We start from the raw sequence: 20,687 nt of genomic DNA, 5'->3' as shown, positions 1-20,687 counted from the left end.
GGTTTCTTTTGTTCCAGATATCCATTCAATGACGCGGGGCATGTTCATTTATTCGCTAGAATATCCAGCGGGAATTACGTCATACCCGACTGCGTGTCTGCCCGGGCCCGCTGCCTGATCCGATCATTGCTCCGACGAGATCCTTCGGAAAGAATTAATTCGGAAGACATCATGTACCATCCGTGGCTCGCCAAAGAGGAGAAAGAGTGGATGCCGAGATCGTGCGATCAGATGGTGCCCAGTTCGAGCTTGTACGACGATTAGAGGGAGGGCTGGGGCGATAGTTTCGTAAAAAACGATAAATATAGATATTCCCGTTAAATTTGCCGGGATTAATTGCGGGAACAGTTGTCGCTTGCGATTTGCTTACAGGATAAGTAAGGAGGCGCAAAACAAAAGCAACGGCTGTTCCGGCAAAGGGCTCGCAATATTGTGGGAATAATGTGCAAATTTTGTGCTGTGTTTCATTAGGATTAAGAGTTAGGAAGAAGCAAATTGAAACGCCATTTCGTTTTGCTTCGGCAAGTGTTACGTTTATTATTTTTTCATAAGAGCGGTTCTTTCGGTATTAAGTGGGCCTTTTTTGTCGCAAGCGAACGGTGTCCGTCTAACAACCTGCTGCGTTTGATTGGGCGAGCATTTTTTTTTTTTTTTTTTGAACTTATCGATGCATTTCGCTTTGGTGCTTCCTGTTGAGCAGTAAAAAACCAACAGAAATTTGTTAAGGTTGTTTTCGTGTGCAGTAACAATGATTAATTGAATTGCGATATACCTGGTGACATTGTACTGGTGATGGAAATCTTTTGTTCTTATTCCGCAATTAATTATCATTTTCAAATAGCAATGTATAGTAAATTTTGAAATCACCTGTCTCGTTATGGCACTTGAAATTTTAATTATTTTTGAAAAAATTGAAACTTAGTTTTAACCAATTACCGTAAATTTCATAATAATTGGTATATTAGTTTTATCTAAAAATAATTTCGGCACATTTTTCAAAAATAATTTCTTCCCCTTTTCCATTTCCTAAGTATAATGAAATCTTGAAAAAAAAATCGCCATTGTTAATAACGAACGTGAACAGTCTGTAGATCTGTTTCTATCTGTCCATTCATCTCACGGCAGGCTTTCCGTTTATAATATTTGAATTTCAATTAAAACCCCCTATTGGGTGATCAAAGTGCAAAAATCATTATCTGCATTCAGGTCTCAATTCTGAGTTTTTAACACGGCATTCTAATAACAGGATTTATATAGCCGCGATTAATTAAATGAAAATTACCTGTAATCCAATCCGAGATGCATCTGATAATCTGCGATTAAAGCCAGCCAGGCACCGCGAGCGATGCTATAATATGTCATATAATATTCCGCATATTCTAGAAATAACGCTTACGTTTAAAATGTATATTAGTCCAAGCACCGAAGCTATAATATCCCTGGCATGACCCTTTACGAAAATACACTCACAATCACTCGCTTAAGAAGGTCCCTAGGCCGCTTGGGTTTGTCGTCAGCACATGTTCAGTGTATTAAGTTTCGCTTTAAAATCAGTGGCAGCAGGTTATGGATGTAATGGATCTACATCGTTCAGCAGTTCCTCAACAGATCGTTTAATATTATGCATCTACTAAAAAAAAACACCCGCTTTTTTCATTGGATGTTATTAACCGCTTTTTTATTAAGTTTTTGCTCTAATTTGTTTTTAGGTCTCTAGCGTTTTCATCATCGTAGGTACATCACTGTGCAAAAGACTGACGTAATTTAATTTATTTAAAACCTGACGGTTTAATTATAGAGTATTGTCTTAATTTCCGATACCTACTTTGTATAATATTATTTTCGCTTAGAATCCGCGTAGATTTTTTTTTTAGCAAAGTGTAGCGAATGTGAATATAATCCATGCGAAATGTCCCGCCGTTCAACCGAAATTGCAATTTAATGTTTGGATAATTTTGGGTTAAAATTGTGAATGAGTTTTTTTATGGGAACATGAGAAAAAAAATAATTTACGAAAACTGCGGAATTATAGTCGACTGAAAAAAAACAGCACAGACAAAAATAAACCCATTTGCGTTTTTGTTGGGTTCACTAATAGTTGTCCCCTTTACTAATTTTTGAAACACATAGTATATAATAACAATATTTAGTCTGGAAACAGTAATTAAATTTACAAATAAAGTGTTGAGAATTTGGAACATGTTTACAAAATGGAATAATATATCGGTGTGTTCTATTTGAAAAATTATCCTATTAGTTTCGATATACCCAATACTAGTAAGACGGATAAGACGGTAACTCAATATACCTAATCATATCGGTTGAGGTGTACATCATTAAATACAAAAGAACTGTGTTTTATTTTAAAATTTGTGGTTGTATCCCAAACGAAACGAAAACAAGGAGTGTATAAATAATTTGGAATAATTCTTTCCAAAATGTGTAAAATTACCGCAAAATGTTGTAATCCGTTTGAATTAAATGAGCGTAGAATTACAACAAAATAATGAGTTAACAAGTTTATGCACATATCTGTACCCTAAAGCAAACTTCGTGAGTCAAGAAACAGTTTCGAAAAAACCGAAGATGAAGAACTTGGTTACTTCCTGCTTTTGTCACTTATAATTTTACGATATGTGGCATATCGCCAATTTATTTTTATTTCCTACTATTTTTTTCTTAAGTGAGTTATTTTTTTTAGTTCGCTACTAGGATACAGATACAGGGCGTGTGTATATAGCAGAAGGGGGGAAGAGAATACATGATCTCTGGTCGGATTTTGTAATGAATTTGGCCGCTCTCACTGAACACTATAAAAATGTTGTTCGGACTGAACCTCGTCTTAAGGTGGATGAGACAAATGTTCAATTTGTTTTTCGTTTTTCTTTTGTTATTTATGCGCATTTGTGGTTAACTATAAATAGAAATGTTTGTAAATATGGCTTCAACGCATTTGTTAAAAAGAAATGAAAATCGTTGGAATATTTCATTATGTTGTTCGTAATAAACATTATTTATATAATACAGTTTTTTTTATCTATTATCTGCCTACCTATCGGGTGGCGTCTTCAATTTGACGCGTCAGTTTATTTGAAAAATGTTAAACACAGAAGTTGTTTCCTTGTGTAAACTTGAAAAGGATTTGCATCAAAAGAAAATGTGCAATGTTCCTGTAGTACTTATATAAGGAATTTTAATTATTGCTACTAAAAAACACTTTCACAGTCATTTTAGAAACAATTGAGACGTATGCATGTATGTGAGGAAAACGGATTTTCCCAATTTGTTACCTTAACGATTCGGAAAACGTCCAACTAGTCGGCAACCAACAAAACGATTGAGAGTGACCAAAAATTATTACGCTAGTAACAATAACCTAACTTTGTCTTTTTATAAATTTATGGAGGACTTAAATTTTAAAACAGCAAACCCAGGTGCTGTGCAGTTTGGAAACTTTATCAATTATTACAAGTTCCATCCACCAGAAAGACGCATTTCTGTGTTACCCAAAGAAATTTGGGATTCAGTTGCAAGGGAACAATCTTGCTGTATTTTGGATATTGGCTGTAACGCTGGGGCAAGTTGAATCAATAAAAAGATAAATATTATATTAGTTAATATTAAATATTTCAGGATTTAACGATAGAATTGTATAAGCATATCTCTGAATCTGTTGGTGTAAAGAATGTCAACATATTGGGTATCGATATAGATCCAGTTTTGATTCAACGAGCTTGTGAGCAAAATAAGTTCCCAAATATTCAATTCACTTGCGTGGATATTATGCACGAAACTGATTACATTAAATCTGTAAGAGGATTTCTAAAACAGCATAACACACAGAAATTTGCTATTGGTTTTTGTTTTTCTATAACAATGTGGATTCATTTAAATCATGGGGATGATGGTTTGAAAAAGTTCCTACGAAGAGTTGTTGAACTGTGCGAGTCTCTAGTCATTGAACCTCAACCGTGGAAATGTTATAGAACAGCTGTAAGGCGATTCAAATTATCTAATTCAACTTTCCCTAAATATTCAGAAATTAAAATAAGGGGTGACATAGAACAAAGAATTGAATTGTATCTCCAAAATGAATGTGATTGCACAAAAGTTTTAGAAAGTGGTAGGACAGAATGGGGTAGAAAAATTATGGTTTTTAAATTAAAACAACAAATTGTATAGTATTTAGTAAAGTTTCATTTTAAGATTTAGTACTTTATTAGGATATAAAGTTTGATTGACTTGAAAATATTTTTTGTTAAGTAGAAGGTTTATAAAACAAATATACTTTCCATTTGCATAATTCTTATACCTATTTACTGTCTAAGTCTAGTTAACACATTAAGCAGCTAATTTACAGGAAAAAAGGGAAACTATATTATGAGGACACTTCCTCATTACTACCATCAAACTCCAATTTTACATCCTCATGAAGGCCTTCAACATCAACTTCCGATTCTGCAGCATTAAGCATGTTTAAGGTCATTTCTTGTTTAATTAAGGACTGCTGAGTGGGTTGAGGTTGAACGGGCTGTTGAGGCCCAGTATTTAACTGCCTTACAGGTAAACCTGCATCCTCAAATGCTTTTTTCTTTAAAGCTGTCCTAATTTGGGATCTAGTGTTATTAAAATTCTCATTTTAGTCAAAATTAACTCTGAAGAAATTGGGACATGACTTACACAGTTCGTCTTTTAATGTGCTCACTAATTTGGTTTAAACCTTCTGAAAATTGTGCCACAACTTGTCGTAACATCTCAATTTCTTCATCAGTCCATTTTCTAAATTAAAAGTCAAATTTGAATGAAATTAACTGAATTTAAAAAATAGCTTTATTAGGGAATTTCTGAGTAATAATATTGTTAAGTCAAATTAAGGTAAAATTTACCCAGTAGGCGATTCGGCATTGGGATGAAGTTGCATTGTGAGGTCCCCCAATCTGTTAAACGCCTGACCGGCAGCTGTGAAAATTTCACCAACCTAAAAATCGGTATTACATCATTTTTATCATCATACTGTATACAATTTCATACCTTACTAGCAGAACTCATTTCCCTTTTTTATTTACTGTTAAACTATGTTTACAAGTAATCAAATAGAAACAAATATAACCTAAGATACCATAGAAATACTAAATATTATTCTATGATAGTTCAGATCCTCTTTTTCTTTGCTTTTCACATATTGTTCATTGCCTATTTGACATACTCTTATTTACCGTCATTACCTTTCTAATATACCTTGGGCGCATACTAGAAATTCGTAAATGTCAGATCTCTCATTCGCCCATCCATGGAATTAGTAACAATTGGGAGATTATTAAATTAATCATATAATATTTAATTTTTTAATCTTTTTTCTGATTTATTAATTTATGTTTAATTTCGCAGTTTTAATGCATGGGTACCTAAAAATTGTCATTAGGGCATAACGAAGCCAGACTCAATTTATATTAAGGTCCAAACACCATAATTATAAAAAATGCGTGCCTAGAATAAATAAAAATTAACGCAGATGTTGAAACATGACACAAATCTTGACTATGGCCGCCATTTAAAAAAGAAGACGTATAGACGTAATAATTAAAATTTATTTTAGGTTATGTTTACCAAATAATGTCAAAACAAAGGGGGTGTCGTGACTAATTTTCGAAGGCAAAGTGCGTCCAAATCTACAGATAACATTTGTTTATTCTAGTTTCTTTGTACTTTGTGCGAGGATCGCTGTGTCTTCGCACTACAAGTTCATAAAGAACTGACGGATTTAATTTTTTATTATAATGGAAGGTGGGCCAAATATACAGGAACAAAACGTGAACGATTTGAGTAGAGTCGATGAAACGTGCTGTGAAAAATGCCGATATTCGTGTTGTCACCCTAATGGGGGGTTTCATAGGTTTATAGCTTTAATTTTTATGTGTACCTTAGGCATTGGTAAGTATACATAATTGTCATTCTTTTGTAACGTAATATTTGTTATTACACAATTATTCAACGCGTTGGGAATAAAGTTTATCAAATTATGTTATTGTTCAGATTTTGTTTATTGACTTATTTATTTACTGAGTGTACAGTGGACAGTAAATCTAATCTCCCTACCTTTAAAATTATTATTTTCTGTGAACTGCATGTCCATGGGTACATTTTTCATGTATCTAATACATAGTATTCAACATTCAACTCATGGCACTAGTTCTTAATAGTTTTGTTATTGTTTTATTGTCTAATAGACTGCCAAATTCCATGGCTTTGACGGTAGTGAAATGAAACAATTTTAAGAATTAAGGATATAACAGATCGCAGCCTTGTTACTGTCTTCACGTTTAATTTAATTTAAAAAAAACCTCTGGGATGCCCCAGCATGCTTCATTTTCAAAACTAAGATATAGATCGATAAATAAAAATTCTCAATGTCTGACGTATTTTATTTCATGACTCAACTATGTTGCCACCAAATAATTGACTTTTTTCTTTATAAAGTTTAAAGTGAACCCTTGTCACAGAATACTATTAATTTTTTCCTAGTAGTATACTTATATTTCCCACATCAATTTTACAGGTTCGTATTTTTGCTATGACAACCCAGGCGCGCTACAGGAACATATGAAACAGGATTTAAACATAACAGAGACGCAATTCACTATGCTTTATTCCATATACTCCTGGCCCAACGTAATATTGTGTTTCATTGGAGGATTCTTAATTGACAGGTATGCCCTTACCACATGCGAAATAGGTTGGCAAACATAGGTTTCTAAAAGGTTTATTAACAGTTTCTTATTTTAATACTGTTTTGTGCTTTTCTTGACATTTTTGCAAGGTTATTCCAGTTATTGTTAATAGCTGACGTTATTCCCAATACATTTATATTTTAATATGCGGGAAAAAATTGAAAATTTTATTTGGTATTTCCTCTGAGGATTTGAAGTTTATTGTTTCTTTTTATTTTCGATAATTACTATCGAGTATTCCAGTGCGCCTTCGCACTGACATTCTCTAGAAAGGCTGGTTCTAGAAAAATAGGAAGCTGGACATCATAACCCAAAATTCTTTTTATGTTTACAGGATGTCCAAAAAATTCGTAAGAAGTTATGTTTTTTCTTGTGGAACCCTACATATTTGTATTCTGCCAATAAATTTAACTATATTATGTATAATAATTTATATTACGCTATACCTAAATCTAATAGTTTTTGCAAACAAAAAATGCAAAAGTTCTCTTGGCCAATAGGGTTTCATCCTGTTTCTTAATTGAAACTTAAACTTAACTGAAAACAATTTTATTTAAGCTCGGAAGAAGTCAACAGCAAGTTCAAAAATAGTATTAGAGTAGCCTGTTTCTTTAAAAAATTGTTATATTTTGCAGAAATATCACTGAAATTACTATTTAATATTTGAGATTAATATAATTGGGGTGCTTTAAAAAGAGTATCCCAAATATGAGAAAAAAATGAAATTTTAAATAAATTTTAAATCATTGCTCATTTTCTCTTAAAGTGGAATGCCCAGTATTTTTTATTTCATACTATTCCTAACGATAAATACTCCTCTCCTAAGTATGCTTTTTTTAAATGACAAAACGCATATTAAATGACAAATACTATTTGGATCTGCTATTAAGCAATTTCTTGTTACATGTGGTTTTTTTACCAGCTTATTTGAAAACCTCTGGTCTGACGATAAAAATATTAAATAAAATATCTCGAGAACTCTGAGTGATTGGTATTAAATTTTCCTATGATAAATGGGGTAATTTATAGTATATAACATTGAAATAAAAAACTAATGGGTATTATGCCACATATTTGAAATACTCTTTATAAATAGTAAATCGTCATTTTATTGATATTTCTGTCAAAAATCGCAAACCTCCTCAAAATATATTTATTTAAAATATATTTTTTTAAATTGACCATTATAAAAAAAAACAATGTTATTTTCTTACAAAATTTATGGGACGTTCTAAACACTGTGTGTGAGGTAAGCAACTTTCCAATTTATTTTTTTTCTATCGCCAGAAGTTTCCAACGTATAATTGGGACAACCTGTTTAATCGATTTTGTAGAATGTAGGCAGTAATATACCGATTTCTATTCATTTTGTTGCATTCATAAAGAAGTAAATCACCATTTCCAATAATCTGTCTATAGTTATTTTAAAATCGTCAAACTTTAGGTAAATTTTTAATTTGTTTTTCCGTATAGAGTTTTTGGAATTCGTTTAGGCACGTGCATTTATATGGGCCTCACACTTCTCGGACAAATCGTGTTCGGGCTGGGAGCTTTCTGGAATACATACTTGCTAATGATATTGGGAAGATTAATTTTTGGGTAAAGATATTTTGGTAAACTGTATGGTTTAAAATCCCATGGCGTAATTTTTATCACAGAATTGGTGCGGAATCGTTGGCAGTGGGACAGAATAACTATGCCGTCTTATGGTTCAAAGGCAAGGAGCTAAATATGGTTTTCGGAATCCAAATGAGTGTCGTCCGAGTTGGGAGCGCTGTCGGGTTTGAAGTCATGGGATACATATACGACTGGGTTCATGAAACCGTTAGCGGGCCTCCGGTCTTGGGATATGCTTTACTTATAGGTTACCTTTCATTAAAATTCAAATAACTAGGGATAAGCATAACTGTAATTTTCAGCTGGCTTAACCTGCGTTTTTTCAATGATTTCCACAATAATTTTGGGTTTGATGGACAAAAGGGCTGAAAAGATATTGAGGAGAGCCGAAACGGCGAGCAATGAAGTAGTTAGGTTGTCTGACGTTGCCAATTTTACGGGTCAGTTTTGGGTCGTAGCAGCCATTTGCGTTACATATTATATTACAATATTTCCGTTCATTAGTGTTGGAGAGTAAGTATATTTTTTTCAAATTTATAAGCGGTATTAGTAGTAATAGTAGAGGACAAGAACAGTTTCAATTAAGGTAAGATACTCGGGTTTTATGCGCCGTCTTCGCGGGCATGACTATGGGCCTGCGAATTTATAATTTTATATTTGTGTGTAGCAAATTAATAATTGAAACAGTAGCTCCAGAACTGCAGATCGGCAATGCGGAGGAAAAATAAAAATTAAACTTTTTGAAAAATGTTTTGAAAACTGAATGTATATAATTTTGGTAAGCTAATTTTAAAGATTCTATGCATTTATATATATCACGTGAAGTTTTTTGCAAATATTAAAGGAAAAAACGATATTTCTAAAATAATTTATTTTTTATTCAGTGCTTTGGTATTGTCATTCCATTTTCTTAATGTCTTGGTGAACCGTCTGTCCCTGTTCCTCGCTAACTGCTCCAAGATTTTCACGAAAATAGTTCAAGTTTGAAAAGATGAAATACACTTTCAAACTCATATTACAACCTAGACAATGAAAGTGAAGTGATATTTTGAACAATACTTTCGTAATTTTTGTTCTTAGACATTTCAAGACATTTCTCAATTTCTTCTTTAAATGAAACTTAGGCCTTTTTCTCGATATTGGTCATTTTGTTTTGAAAATCCTTGTCTTTGCATAATGTTCTTATCTGCTCTCCAACATCCTTCTTTTATTTTGATATCAGATATGACTGCAAATTTCTCACACAAATAGTTGGAACACACGTTTTTGTCTAGGGCTTTAACAAACTGCTTTATCAAGCCAAGCTGTATATGAAGAGGAGGTAGTAAAACTTTTTTGGGCTCAACTAAGCTATCTCTTAATAAATTTTTGATACCAGGTGTAAGGCTTGTTCTAGAGTGCCATTATATTTAAGTCTAATGTATATTTCTTACCCGACTATCCCAAATAGAGGATGGAAATTTTGTATAACCCCCCTGTTGTCCTATGAGCATGCACAGCACTTTAAGGTCACCACAAAGCATCCACTGATGTTCTTGAAAGTTTATTTTCTTCAAAAGAAGCAATAAATTTGCATACGTTTCTTTTAAATGAATGTGCAGCGGGTTCCGAGGACAGTTCGTGATGCTATAAAACCCCTTTTAAACTACACTTACTTGCGTCAATAAACAGGCGCCATTCTTTTTTATATACAACACATTTCCTAATTTTGAAACTAAGTCAGGAATATTGTTGCAATACACTAGCTGTCCGAGTTAAATATTGCGATAACTCGTTTTCGCGATCCTGCTAAAAGCTTGATGTGACGCCAGGTGCCAGTATTCTGGACGCTAACAATTCGGGCCCTTCCCTTGGAAGATGCAAATCTCTAATTAACTCATTTAATTCTCTCTGGTTAAAGACTTCGGGCTCTCTGAAATCTGGTGTGAAATCTGAGTCATCTAGGTCGGAATTAGATTCCTCCGATTCTGACGATGTAACGTTTTCTAGTTCTTTTGGGGCGGTAGGTATCGGTACATCTGGTCCATGAGGAACTGGTCAAATAGTAGAGTCAAGATTTGTTTCATATTTTTTCTGTTGAATCTTTGAACATTGCACGAACAAAAATAACAATCATCACTGTAATTCATAGGCTCTCGCCATACTATAGGAACACCAAAGCTTAACATACATTTTTAAAAGAAACTTCCACAGGCTACTGTAATTAAAAACTTCCGGATTCCTCCTGCGTCGGTTTTTGTTTGAGTCGAACTAGCTAACGTTTCGCCAATCATCCTGTTCAGTGCTTGACTGAAACCTGTACCTGCTTCTATATTGTTTGAGGGGGCGGAGCTAATTGAGGGGCACCGTCCCGAATGACTAATTGCCATGTTGGTGACAGGTAAACACACCTGACTGGTGGTTATCATTCATAGGTTGCTTATAGTTTTCTATAGACTCTCGAATTTTTTTCTACCAACGAAAAAGCAGGTACAGAGTAAAGTGCGAGCCAGTTTCAGTCAAGCTCTGAAGAAGCCAACAGGGTATTTGGCGAAACGTTAGTTAGTTTGACTGAACAAAAACTGATGCAGAGGAATCCAGAAGTTTTACCAAAAGTATGCAAAGCTTAAGATTTCTTCCTACCTTTTTACCAATTTCTTAAGGCTTCAACGCAAACGGAACAAATAGTATGAGAAGCCTAGAACTTGTCTGGGTCGCTAATTTTTATACCAAAATAAGCGTAGTATATATTTTCACGAAAGAAGTTTGCCTTTGCTTTTTTGCTTTGCTTTATTATCTTATCTTATATTATCTAGAACACTTGAAATACACAACAACGAAGACAACAGCACGACGACTAATACAACCAAACTGCGCGTAAGCAGATTTGAACGCTGTATTGACGCTTCTGCGCCAACTCTGCTGCTTTGAAGGGAAATATAATATTATCCAGTGTTGCCAAATTACATTTAATTTCATAAAAATCAATTAATTTAAGAATCATGCCTAAAATGTATAATAATTAATTAATATATTAACATTTTTAAGATATAGAGCGCTATAAAAAAAAAGAAGTGATAGTGAATAAATATGGAAAAAGGTCTCCCAAAAATATACAAATAAGTAAACAGATTTCAAACATCAAAATCACTGTAGACCTAGACAAATATTAGAAAATAAAGCACTCGAAATACTCTTAAATTGCTCCACTTAAAACCGTCTCGAAAAAAAATTAATTTAATCCATTGGATTTTGCATAGCGAAAGTGCTTGCAGTCCCTATTTTTGTATGAAACCCTTGATTTATGATTTATAAATATATTTGGTGGTCGCTGATTCAGTTAGTAAGCACAGTACTATCGTTAGTATTGGAATAATTTTGGTTAGTTAGATAGGTACAATTTTTTAATAAATTAAAACTGTGGACTAGAACTAAAATTCAACTTAACAACTTAAGCAAAAGTGCCGCATGTCAGTAGCCAGTAGCAGTACCCCGCGGAGTGGCCGTAGGGGCAGGCTCCTGTCCTGACAGTATAAAATGGTTAGTTAGAATAAATTTTGTCCGTTTTCCAAGGAAGCGATGCTTCCATCGTTTCAGTTCACGACACCGGCTACCTCAACTTTTAGAGTAACCAAAGGGTAACATCCTGCTGGGATTAAAATTCCAATAAAGGTTGCCGAAGCAAGCACCCCTTTTATGCATTCATTTTAGAGAATTTTTCATTAAGAAATTTAATATGGATGATGACGAAGCCAACAAGATAAACAGTTTGGTATACTGGATAGCCAGTGTAATATCTCCACTTACGGGATTTTTAATAGACAAAACTGGTCGCAATGTAGCGTGGACATTCGTGGCGATATTATGGACCATAATGGCTCATGTTTTGCTTGGATTCTCTTCGATTAACGCTTATATAGGGGTGATTTTAATGGGCCTTGGTTACTCAACTCTTGCTAGTAGTTTGTGGCCTTTAGTGGCATTGATCGTACCGGAATATCAGCTGGGAACGGCATATGGCATGTAAGAAAATAGAAAATTCTTTTTTTGTATGCCGACGTTCAATTTTGCCTGAAAATTTCAGTTGCCAATCAATTCAGAATCTCGGCTTGGCAGTTGCATCAATTATCGTAGGGCAGATAGTCGATAAATATGGTTACACTGCTTTGGAAGTATTTTTTACATCCAGCTTAATATGTGAGTAAAAGAAAATCAACTTGTCTTTGTGATTTGGGGTTTATAAATTTTATTTATCTGTAGTGGCGTTTTTGTTCACCTTGATTCTGTGGATTTTGGACAAGGAGAGAAAAGGCAACCTCAACTTGACACCTGCCGGTAGAAAGGTCCTCCACGAGAGACAGATGTAAGTTCTTGATTAGTTTTGGTTTGGTGAAAAATTTGAAACATGGTTTTCATCTGCATCGGTCACTAAATATGTTTAAAAAAACGGTTTTCATATATTGACGGCAAAAATGCATGCAATGAAAGTAGTAGTAGTAGGCATCTCTAAGACTAGCCATACGAAACATTCAAAAAGTCTTAGACAAGGAAAGTATTTTTATCTTTTTCTACTAGAGGGCGCAATAAGAGAAGATTGAGTTTTTTAATAGTAACATTATCAATGATAGGCTTACAAATCACTTAAAATGGCTAGATGGGAAAAATAATTCTAGCTTTTCTAAGGCTAAATGTCAATTTACTGCCTAGGTCTACAATATACTATTTCTGTGTCATTGGTCAATCATTCATACAGAAAGTTAATCCAACTTAATTTTTCCCTAACAATTTGAGTTCAAAGATATTTTGTCGTACTTTCACATAATTCACGAACTGTTGTGAAACATTATGAGTTGAAAGAGACTCAATATTTTCTCGTGTTGGTATCAGCGTGGGTAAGGCCTTTACATATATATCTAATTTCTATATGCTGTTTTTAAACCACCTTGGCTTTAGATAACTTTGCTTTCTAAATTTTCTGTGCATTTGATGCCGGATATTTTCATTATGCGCACACACGAGACAACAATGATCATATTGTAAAGCCGTGACAAATAATTTTCAAATCGCATTGCATAACTTGTTTTTTTTTTGTTAATAAAGGTTGAATGAGAATCTAGACAGAGAGAGGCTGTTAGATAACGAAGAACAACACGGGCCAGAAGAATCAGGTGAATTGTTTCGTTCGACCTCTGATACTCATTTGCGCAATAAATATTTGAGTAAAATCGGAGCAGAAGTGAATTCGAAATAATTCTGTAGTTGGTGCTTAATTCCATATTGGTCCATATCGAATTGCGCCGACAGCATAGCTTTTCGATTAGGTAAATGACGTTGTAATTTTTATTTTCAGCTACCGCTCAGTTACACTGATGATAGAAATTGTTAGGTTTCCCAAATTGCAGAATCTTAGGAAAATTCATTATTATATAGTGGACCACTAAAATTTGTGATAAACTACTGACTGTAACGTCACAGATTGTTTTACAATTCCATTTTTGTGTTATTAACAAAACTTGATGCTTGTTTCAATTTAATTGGTTAATTGATAATGAATTAATTAAACAATTGGTATTTAATAGTTTTTTTGTTTATTTGGAAGAAGTGATATTTAAAATATTTTTATGTAAAGTTGGTTAGTAAATTCGCGATCGCTTTTTTTGAGAGGTGAAAACCAGAAGTTTTGTTTTCGAGCTACATTGATAACAAAAATGATGTGACATAAAAGGTACTTGATTCGTTTTCCGAAAAGGGGTTAAAAAATGTCATAAATTTGGATTTGTGCAATAAGCAACTTGAATCAAAGGTATGTTATTGTTAAAGCAGATCGGGTGTAGTTTCACAAATCAACTAAATTAAAAAAAAATGTAGGCTCTTCGTTTTAACGATGCAAATCTCGGACATAATTTCTCATTAAATAGACTCTTTGTCTTCTATAATTTTTAAGACAATTTTTTTTTTTTTTGGAGTATGAAGTTATTTTTTGGTTGTGTCAACTTACAAGAGTCGACACTACCAAAAAATAAGTCACAAAAATTGGATATAGTATAGTTTGGGCAATCAGATAATAATAAATAAGTAAAGTAAGTTCTTCTAACCACCTCATGTTTGTAGACGCGTGTCGCTTGCTTTCTTAATCTTTTGAAAATCGGAAAAACCTAAATATTGTGTCCGAAGTGCTCAGGGATGTCCGAATTTACCCCTCTCTAATGTAAATGTTTTGCGTTCCACCAAATTTACTGAAAGAGCGATAATTGATACCGACTAGGGGTTAAATTTGGTAATATATTTTAGTTCAGAAAATGTTTTAAAAAAGTGTAATTAATGTTAAATATTAGAGATAAGGAGACACTGTATGCATATATTGTAAGACCATATTTTTAAAACAAGTAACAAGCGCTCTCCGTTACTGTTTTATATTAAATTAAAAGTTTATATGAACTATTAAATGGTTTTTTCTATTTTCATTTTCGCGCCCTCCTGAAATTGGGAAGCAAGAGTACATTTATGTTAAGGTATCTAAAGGAGGCTTCTAATTGACATACTATTTCAGTTTTACCTACAGGAATCATTTGGGTTTAAAATATGTACTACAAAAAAGATTTTTCATACGTTACAAAACTTGTCAGGTACTACATTTATTTAGAATATATAGAAGAGAATAGAATTAAATTAGAGAAATATAACCATATTAAAATAATCCCGTGGTGTCATTCCCGTGTTGACAATATATTGTAAATGGCGACTAAATGAAAAGTCATTTGTTTTAATTAATTCATGTATTATTCTATGTATAAAAAATTAAATTATTACTCTAAGTTACAAAAATGATAATACTTTTACAGCTTATAATACAAAACTATTCATTGAGTAAAAAAAAGTTCTAAACTAAAGTAAAATTTTTCATTTTCATTTTTCACAAGCAAAGCTTATCACACAAAGAAGCAAATAACTTCAACCAACTTAGCATATACACTTTTCTCCATTGTACTGCCATAAATTATTGTATTTTTTGACCTTTTCCTCCTTCAACAATTTCGTTAGATGATTTGAGACGTTGAATTCGGCCGTTTTGACAAGTTTTTCAGGCAGATCGGTGTAGATTATCGACACAAGTTCGGTTTCACTAAAAGACCGTACTCTGTGCGTGCTTAAAACGTTGACTATTTGGTTTTCTCTTTCAACGCGATGGTTGAGGTAGTATCTAATTCTTTCTTGTGGATCCTGCAACAAAAATAAAATTTTAAATGAATAAAATAAAAAATTATTGAAAATTCTAGAACTTTTCTTCACCTCATAAAAAACCCTAACTTTCTCAAGAAGAATATGCTTACATTGACAACATTTCCGTGGCCAGGGTAAATCACTTTCGGTTGAATGTTCAGTAATTCCTGTAGGGACTCCATGTATTTGTCCAAGTCCTCAAACGCGGCTGTGCCATCGCCTAAAACGCAATCTCCACTGAAAACTGCGTTGTCCTCCAAAAGGTGGAACGAGACGTGATCTGGACTGTGTCCCGGAGTATGAATGACACGGATAGTGGCTCCATCTACGGTGAATTCTTGACCGTCCTTTAGGTCCTCGAAGTACTGGTAAATGTTCTTGTCGCCGTATTTTGGGAATTTCCACACTTGGCAAAATTGAGTGTACTCGCTTAAATGCTCCAATATGTCGTTCAGGCCTCCGGAATGGTCTGGCATCGACTGGGTGAGAAAAATGTGTGCCAAGTCGATTTTTTCGTATTTTAACACGCTTCTCAAGTGGTTGATGTATTGGGGGACATCGCTATCACCTGTATCTATGAGAATTCTCCTAAAATGTAAAATTGAAAACGTTATTTATGAACTTAAACAGTTTTGTGCTAAAATTAATGGAAAGGAAAACTGTATTACCTTTTGCCTGTCCCGACAATATACGTGTTGGTGCCCTGTAGAGTTTTGACGTCTGGATTGCACCCTAAAACTCTTATTACTCTCGGGGACAGTCTTGTCACAGCAGGGATTACCAAAGCCATTTTTCAAACTTTAAGCTGCAAGAGAAATCGATTATTTAATAATGCTATTGAGAATTTTGTAAGGGTTTATACATCATTATTTTATAATTAATTAATGAGATCAGATAATTGACTTACTTCTATATAAAAGTTTTCAGAGTAATAAAACTAACCGTCAAACCTTATAAATTTAAAACAATTCGAAAGAAAATTATCGGAAATAATTGCAAACAAAATTATAACATATAGAAAAAAAACGAATTATAATATGAATTCCCAGATACGTACTTCTGTTTTTGCACTTTTGAAGTTAAAAATTTCTATATCCAACGCCTTTTGCTATGCGCGATTCACTGTTCAGACTGATTGAAGTGTTGTAATATCGTCTTATATATATATGTTGAGACGTTCTTCGCTCCCATACAATTACGCCTATTTAAAATTCTTATCTCCACTTTTATCATTTTTTACATCAAATTTAAAATAAACATCAAACAGTTTATGTGCGACCGTTGAAGACTTAAGTAGTTGATGGGTCACTTGGGGGCAGGGTCATTTGTTTCCAGTTTTCGATTAAGAATTCTCTTTTTGAATAAGTATCATAGATCCCAAGATAACTAAATACTTTGTTCTTACTGCGTAATTTAAAGATTCAAAATTGAGCCCTATTCAAAAGCATATCTGAATTGGATTATCTACGGTGCATAGTTGCAAAACAAATCAAATCGACATTCAAAAAATTTTTTTTAACATTAATACGTCAAAAGTAAAGGGTGTAAAATTGTCAAAAGCTAGAATTTGCTATTTTTGGTATGTACATTCAAAAAATGTCTGTACACCTGAAAGTAAATAAAACTGTAAATAAGGAACTTCGCTGATAATACAAGCCTTCTTAGGAAGAGGGACATATGAATTTCAATTAAATTAACAAATTTGTCGAAAAAAACAGGCCGAAGGTTGTTTTCTGTTTTGTTTTCCAAGGAATAACGGCGACTTATTAGGAGATAATAATTGCAATTAACCAGAATTGTTTTTATGATTTTTTGCCAATTCGACGATTACTAGTCGATCCAAAAACCCGCGTCGAAGGCCTTCGTCTGTTTCGATAACCCGCAGCTTTGGTTCGGCATTCTGAAAATAAATAAATATTTAAAATAACCGACGAAATTTAGAAAAATTTAATAATTAATGGAATAAACAGATAATCTCGGATTCATCCTTATTTCCTGAGCATAGAATGATTTTAGACATTGGAAGAAATATTTCCCATCAACTATTATTTAAATGACAAATAATATATGACAATGTTTATTTAAACATATTTACATAATATAAGAAAATCATACACTTTTACGCATCTTTTGTACCGGAACTTTCGGAATGTGACCAAATTCCACTACTCGTACGAGCATACCTCAACTTGCTGTCTTTTTTGCATCCCCATCACATAAATTAATTTCACTTTCTCATGACAAAGATTCCAACTTTGTTTTTTTTTTATCTGGTTGAACATTTTCATTTTCGGGATCTGAAGAATTTGACGCATTATTGTCTCTTTTGCTTTTAAAACAATTTTTTTATTTCACTTTTCTAATTTTTCTTTCTTGTTGTCTTCGTTATCTTTTTTCTTAATAAAAATTCTTCGGTTCTTACAATTTTATTTTCGCTTTGATTTGGTAGAATTTGTCTTTTGATCAAAAATTAATCTTTCTGACTGCGGTCAGTAAGCCAGCGGACTGCTTTGAACCCCAATTAATTTGGTTAAAATTTTAGGATAATAAAATTATTGAAAAAATGCATTAAATAACTACTTAATGGAGTAGTTTTGTATAATAACGAGACTGTTTACAAATCCTTATCAAGTAAGAGTTCTTTTCATTACTCACTTTTGCTTAATTAGTGTGTACCAACTTGGATAAATACACGAAACAGCTAATTCTTCTTCTTGTTTATGCATACTTGTTTCCCGGAACGGACATAATATGTGAATATTTTCAAGTTTATGTTGGGAAATATATTAAAAGGAAATATTATATTTGTAGGTAAATAAATACGACTTAAATAACAGATTATTTTTGCTTTTCATCACTAGTGAAACGTATGTAATTTTTGTGTTAGAGTTTAGTAATTATAATGTTAAACAAAAACCGTTATCTTAAAAAAATCGTGAGCCGGTTATTTCCAGATCCGCATTTATTAAATAGCGTAAAGCAGATTTGTGAACTTTGAACATTTTAATTTGTTACGTATATACCGGGTGATGCAAGAAAGTGGGACCACTCTATAATTTTGAAATTTGGAAGGGTTGATATAGGCTGAATGTCCAATTTTTTAACAATATGTAGTCAATTGCTGCACTTTCGGTTCTCGGAGATTTTTCTACGTAGGGTAAAAAACAGATAAGTAAATAAATTTTTATAAAAAGAAAATATTACTTAGGTGGCTTTGCTTCTATTCATCAAGTCGACATGATTGAAAATTCTGACAGTTTGTACTTTTTTATCTGATTTATCCATTTGGATTATCATTGAAAATAATCAATTTAAAAATGAAGAAAAAGTTGATACGTTTCTGTTATACGGGGAATACAGGAAAAACTCTCTGTGCGTTGGACGTCGCATTCCTGCACATTCTTTCTTTAAAAGGCTGGAATTGAAAATGAGAAATTCACAAAATAATCGACATGATAATTTTGGCATAAGTCAAGCAATGGAAAACAATGTTGTGGGATACGTCAACGTAAATCCAGCTGCGTCGCTAAGAGAAGTGGCATTAGAATTAGACATCTCAAGAGAATCTGCGAGGATAATTTTAAAAAAACTGCTATCAAACTGACTTTGTAAGAAGACTTCGGTATTCTAATTGGCCGTAGATAAACATGACGAGAATAATAATTTCGTTAGCTTAATTTTGTTCACTGATCACAATACTATAATAATGCTATGTTTAACCGACAGAACAACATATACTGGTCTTTAAATAATCAAAAATTATTCGTCCCGGACAGTTTCAATAACGGTTCGGAATCAATGTTTGGGAGGGAAGGCGAATTATTGGACCTATTTTTTTTTCACGGTGCCTTAATTGGTATACGATATTTACAATTACCTACTAAGAAATGAAATTGAAGACTCGTTATGTGATTTACCTCTTGCTGTGACATTTTCAGCAGGATGGCGCGCCTCCCCATAATTTTAGAGATGTCACTGAATACCTACGTGACGATTTATAGGGATAGACTAAACTCAATACGCGGTCTGGTCAAGACGTGGTAAATATCTCAGAAAACATCCGATTGCTCCCAAACCCGTGCGGTAAAATCCCGGAAATGTCCGAAGTGACTCAGGTCCGTGGGAAATGAAACTGAAGTGGTAAAGTGGCGCTTCTCGCACATTAGGTCGTGTGTAATTAGGCATTTTACAGACGGGAGTAGAAAAAATTTCGCAAAACAACACGAATACATTCACTGACATGACCGTCGAACTGACAAACGTCAAAATCCAAAGCGTGGGAAATATCTCCGAAAACATCCGATTGCTCCCAAACCCGTGAGGTAAGATCCCGGAAATGTCCGAACTGGTTCGAATCCGTGAGACAAGAAACTCACGTGGTAAAGTGACACTTCCCGCGCGCTAGATCGGTGTATAATTACTTATTTTACAGGAGGGAGTAGAAAAAATATATTGAAGAGAAATATATTACTCAAATATAGAAACAAATTGCGCGGATGTAAACCAGTACACTTCGCTATGTATCTATACAAAACATATTAATTAGAAATATTACTAATATATAATTTTTTAGGACTCGGACATGTGGTTCTTAATAATCACTCATCAATCTCCATTCCATTTACTACACTGTACTACATTACTGTAATACAACCAAAGTCATATTGCCACAGAAAATGCTTTACATAGTTTTGCATAATTTTTCACTGATTCGCACAATTACGCATCTCCAACGTCTTAATAAGCAACCAGTTTTAACCGCTTTCAATAATTGTAGTCTGTTTCTCGCGATAAGCCGGCAGTCATCACATAAGTCATCACCCGTAACTGATTTCTTATGACCCATATCAGAAATGAGATTTACAAAGTCTAAAAATGTCCAAAAATCAATGCCAAACTCTTTTTGTTACTTTGTGTTATTCTACATTAGCATTTTCAGTGAAAATATTTAATCTTAAAATGTATTTAAAACCGTGGAAAGGAGAAGCAAAAAGAGTAAGCCAAGTTAATCGTAGGTTCAAATGAAAGTAAATATATAATTCTATAAATCTAGAATTTCAATTTCATTTCATTTTTCGTGCTTTCCAATACGTGTTTGAACGTTAGTCGTTCCTTCGATTTGGAAAATGGTCAGTGACATAT

General features: G+C 33.4%; 5 protein-coding genes across 9 annotated transcripts in view; 3 read left to right on the top strand and 2 right to left on the bottom strand.

Moving 5' to 3' along the window:
- LOC132697036 (tribbles homolog 2) overlaps positions 1-3,003 on the top strand; it is a 76,291-nt gene extending 73,288 nt beyond the window's left edge. The window contains exon 5 of the mRNA XM_060662290.1: positions 18-3,003. Coding sequence (XP_060518273.1) covers positions 18-264 — 247 coding nt within the window. The 3' untranslated portion in view covers positions 265-3,003. The remainder of the gene's footprint in view (positions 1-17) is intronic.
- A 372-nt stretch (positions 3,004-3,375) lies between these two features.
- On the top strand, positions 3,376-4,190 carry LOC132696103 (probable RNA methyltransferase CG11342). Its single transcript, XM_060660722.1, has 2 exons — positions 3,376-3,577; positions 3,634-4,190. Exons 1-2 carry the CDS (start codon positions 3,401-3,403, stop codon positions 4,180-4,182), a joined length of 726 nt encoding a protein of 241 aa, XP_060516705.1. The 5' UTR covers positions 3,376-3,400; the 3' UTR covers positions 4,183-4,190.
- On the top strand, positions 3,789-14,718 carry LOC132696100 (major facilitator superfamily domain-containing protein 1-like). 5 transcript variants are annotated; one of them, XM_060660718.1, is made up of 10 exons: positions 3,789-3,810; positions 5,696-5,931; positions 6,557-6,707; positions 8,202-8,327; positions 8,387-8,592; positions 8,648-8,858; positions 12,036-12,347; positions 12,409-12,521; positions 12,585-12,687; positions 13,425-14,716. In XM_060660718.1, the coding sequence occupies exons 2-10, from the start codon at positions 5,778-5,780 to the stop codon at positions 13,573-13,575; spliced, it is 1,527 nt and encodes a 508-aa protein (XP_060516701.1). In that variant the 5' UTR covers positions 3,789-3,810; positions 5,696-5,777; the 3' UTR covers positions 13,576-14,716. The 5 variants fall into 5 exon arrangements, with proteins under 5 accessions (XP_060516701.1, XP_060516700.1, XP_060516702.1 ...); XM_060660717.1 differs by lacking the exon at positions 3,789-3,810 and adding an exon at positions 3,864-3,993; XM_060660719.1 differs by lacking the exon at positions 3,789-3,810 and having other exon boundaries at positions 5,613-5,931; positions 13,425-13,492; positions 13,675-14,714.
- LOC132696104 (chromatin complexes subunit BAP18) lies at positions 4,334-5,555 on the bottom strand. Its single transcript, XM_060660723.1, has 4 exons — positions 5,032-5,555; positions 4,887-4,978; positions 4,681-4,779; positions 4,334-4,616 (listed from the first exon to the last, which is right to left on the bottom strand). Exons 1-4 carry the CDS (start codon positions 5,047-5,049, stop codon positions 4,379-4,381), a joined length of 447 nt encoding a protein of 148 aa, XP_060516706.1. The 5' UTR covers positions 5,050-5,555; the 3' UTR covers positions 4,334-4,378.
- A 203-nt stretch (positions 14,719-14,921) lies between the features above and the next one.
- Positions 14,922-16,777, bottom strand: LOC132696101 (endoribonuclease LACTB2-like). The gene is made up of 4 exons (XM_060660721.1): positions 16,603-16,777; positions 16,214-16,350; positions 15,656-16,133; positions 14,922-15,545 (listed from the first exon to the last, which is right to left on the bottom strand). The coding sequence occupies exons 2-4, from the start codon at positions 16,333-16,335 to the stop codon at positions 15,285-15,287; spliced, it is 861 nt and encodes a 286-aa protein (XP_060516704.1). The 5' UTR covers positions 16,336-16,350; positions 16,603-16,777; the 3' UTR covers positions 14,922-15,284.
- Positions 16,778-20,687: the final 3,910 nt, after the last annotated feature.

Source organism: Cylas formicarius, unplaced genomic scaffold (assembly GCF_029955315.1).
Source record: "Cylas formicarius isolate icCylForm1 unplaced genomic scaffold, icCylForm1.1 PGA_scaffold_1__22_contigs__length_36826433, whole genome shotgun sequence".
Taxonomy (NCBI): domain Eukaryota; kingdom Metazoa; phylum Arthropoda; class Insecta; order Coleoptera; family Brentidae; genus Cylas; species Cylas formicarius.
Note: the sequence above shows the minus strand (reverse complement) of the source record. Positions and strands in the feature narration are given on the sequence as shown.

What these genes read in the sequence shown, in the direction of transcription:
- LOC132696103 (XM_060660722.1), top strand. Translation starts at nt 3,401, where the DNA reads ATGGAGGACTTAAATTTTAAAACAGCAAACCCAGGTGCTGTGCAGTTT. An exon ending in ATATTGGCTGTAACGCTGGG is followed by an intron (nt 3,578 to 3,633) that starts GCAAGTTGAATC and finishes TAAATATTTCAG; the next exon opens with GATTTAACGATAGAATTGTA.
- LOC132696104 (XM_060660723.1), bottom strand. An exon ending in AATGCCGAATCGCCTACTGG is followed by an intron (nt 4,780 to 4,886) that starts GTAAATTTTACC and finishes CTTTTAATTTAG; the next exon opens with AAAATGGACTGATGAAGAAA. An exon ending in CACATTAAAAGACGAACTGT is followed by an intron (nt 4,617 to 4,680) that starts GTAAGTCATGTC and finishes TAATAACACTAG; the next exon opens with ATCCCAAATTAGGACAGCTT.
- LOC132696100 (XM_060660718.1), top strand. Translation starts at nt 5,778, where the DNA reads ATGGAAGGTGGGCCAAATATACAGGAACAAAACGTGAACGATTTGAGT. An exon ending in CTGGGAACGGCATATGGCAT is followed by an intron (nt 12,348 to 12,408) that starts GTAAGAAAATAG and finishes TGAAAATTTCAG; the next exon opens with TTGCCAATCAATTCAGAATC. An exon ending in TTTTACATCCAGCTTAATAT is followed by an intron (nt 12,522 to 12,584) that starts GTGAGTAAAAGA and finishes ATTTATCTGTAG; the next exon opens with TGGCGTTTTTGTTCACCTTG.
- LOC132696101 (XM_060660721.1), bottom strand. Translation starts at nt 16,335, where the DNA reads ATGGCTTTGGTAATCCCTGCTGTGACAAGACTGTCCCCGAGAGTAATA. An exon ending in ATTGTCGGGACAGGCAAAAG is followed by an intron (nt 16,134 to 16,213) that starts GTAATACAGTTT and finishes TTTACATTTTAG; the next exon opens with GAGAATTCTCATAGATACAG. An exon ending in GCCACGGAAATGTTGTCAAT is followed by an intron (nt 15,546 to 15,655) that starts GTAAGCATATTC and finishes TTTTTGTTGCAG; the next exon opens with GATCCACAAGAAAGAATTAG.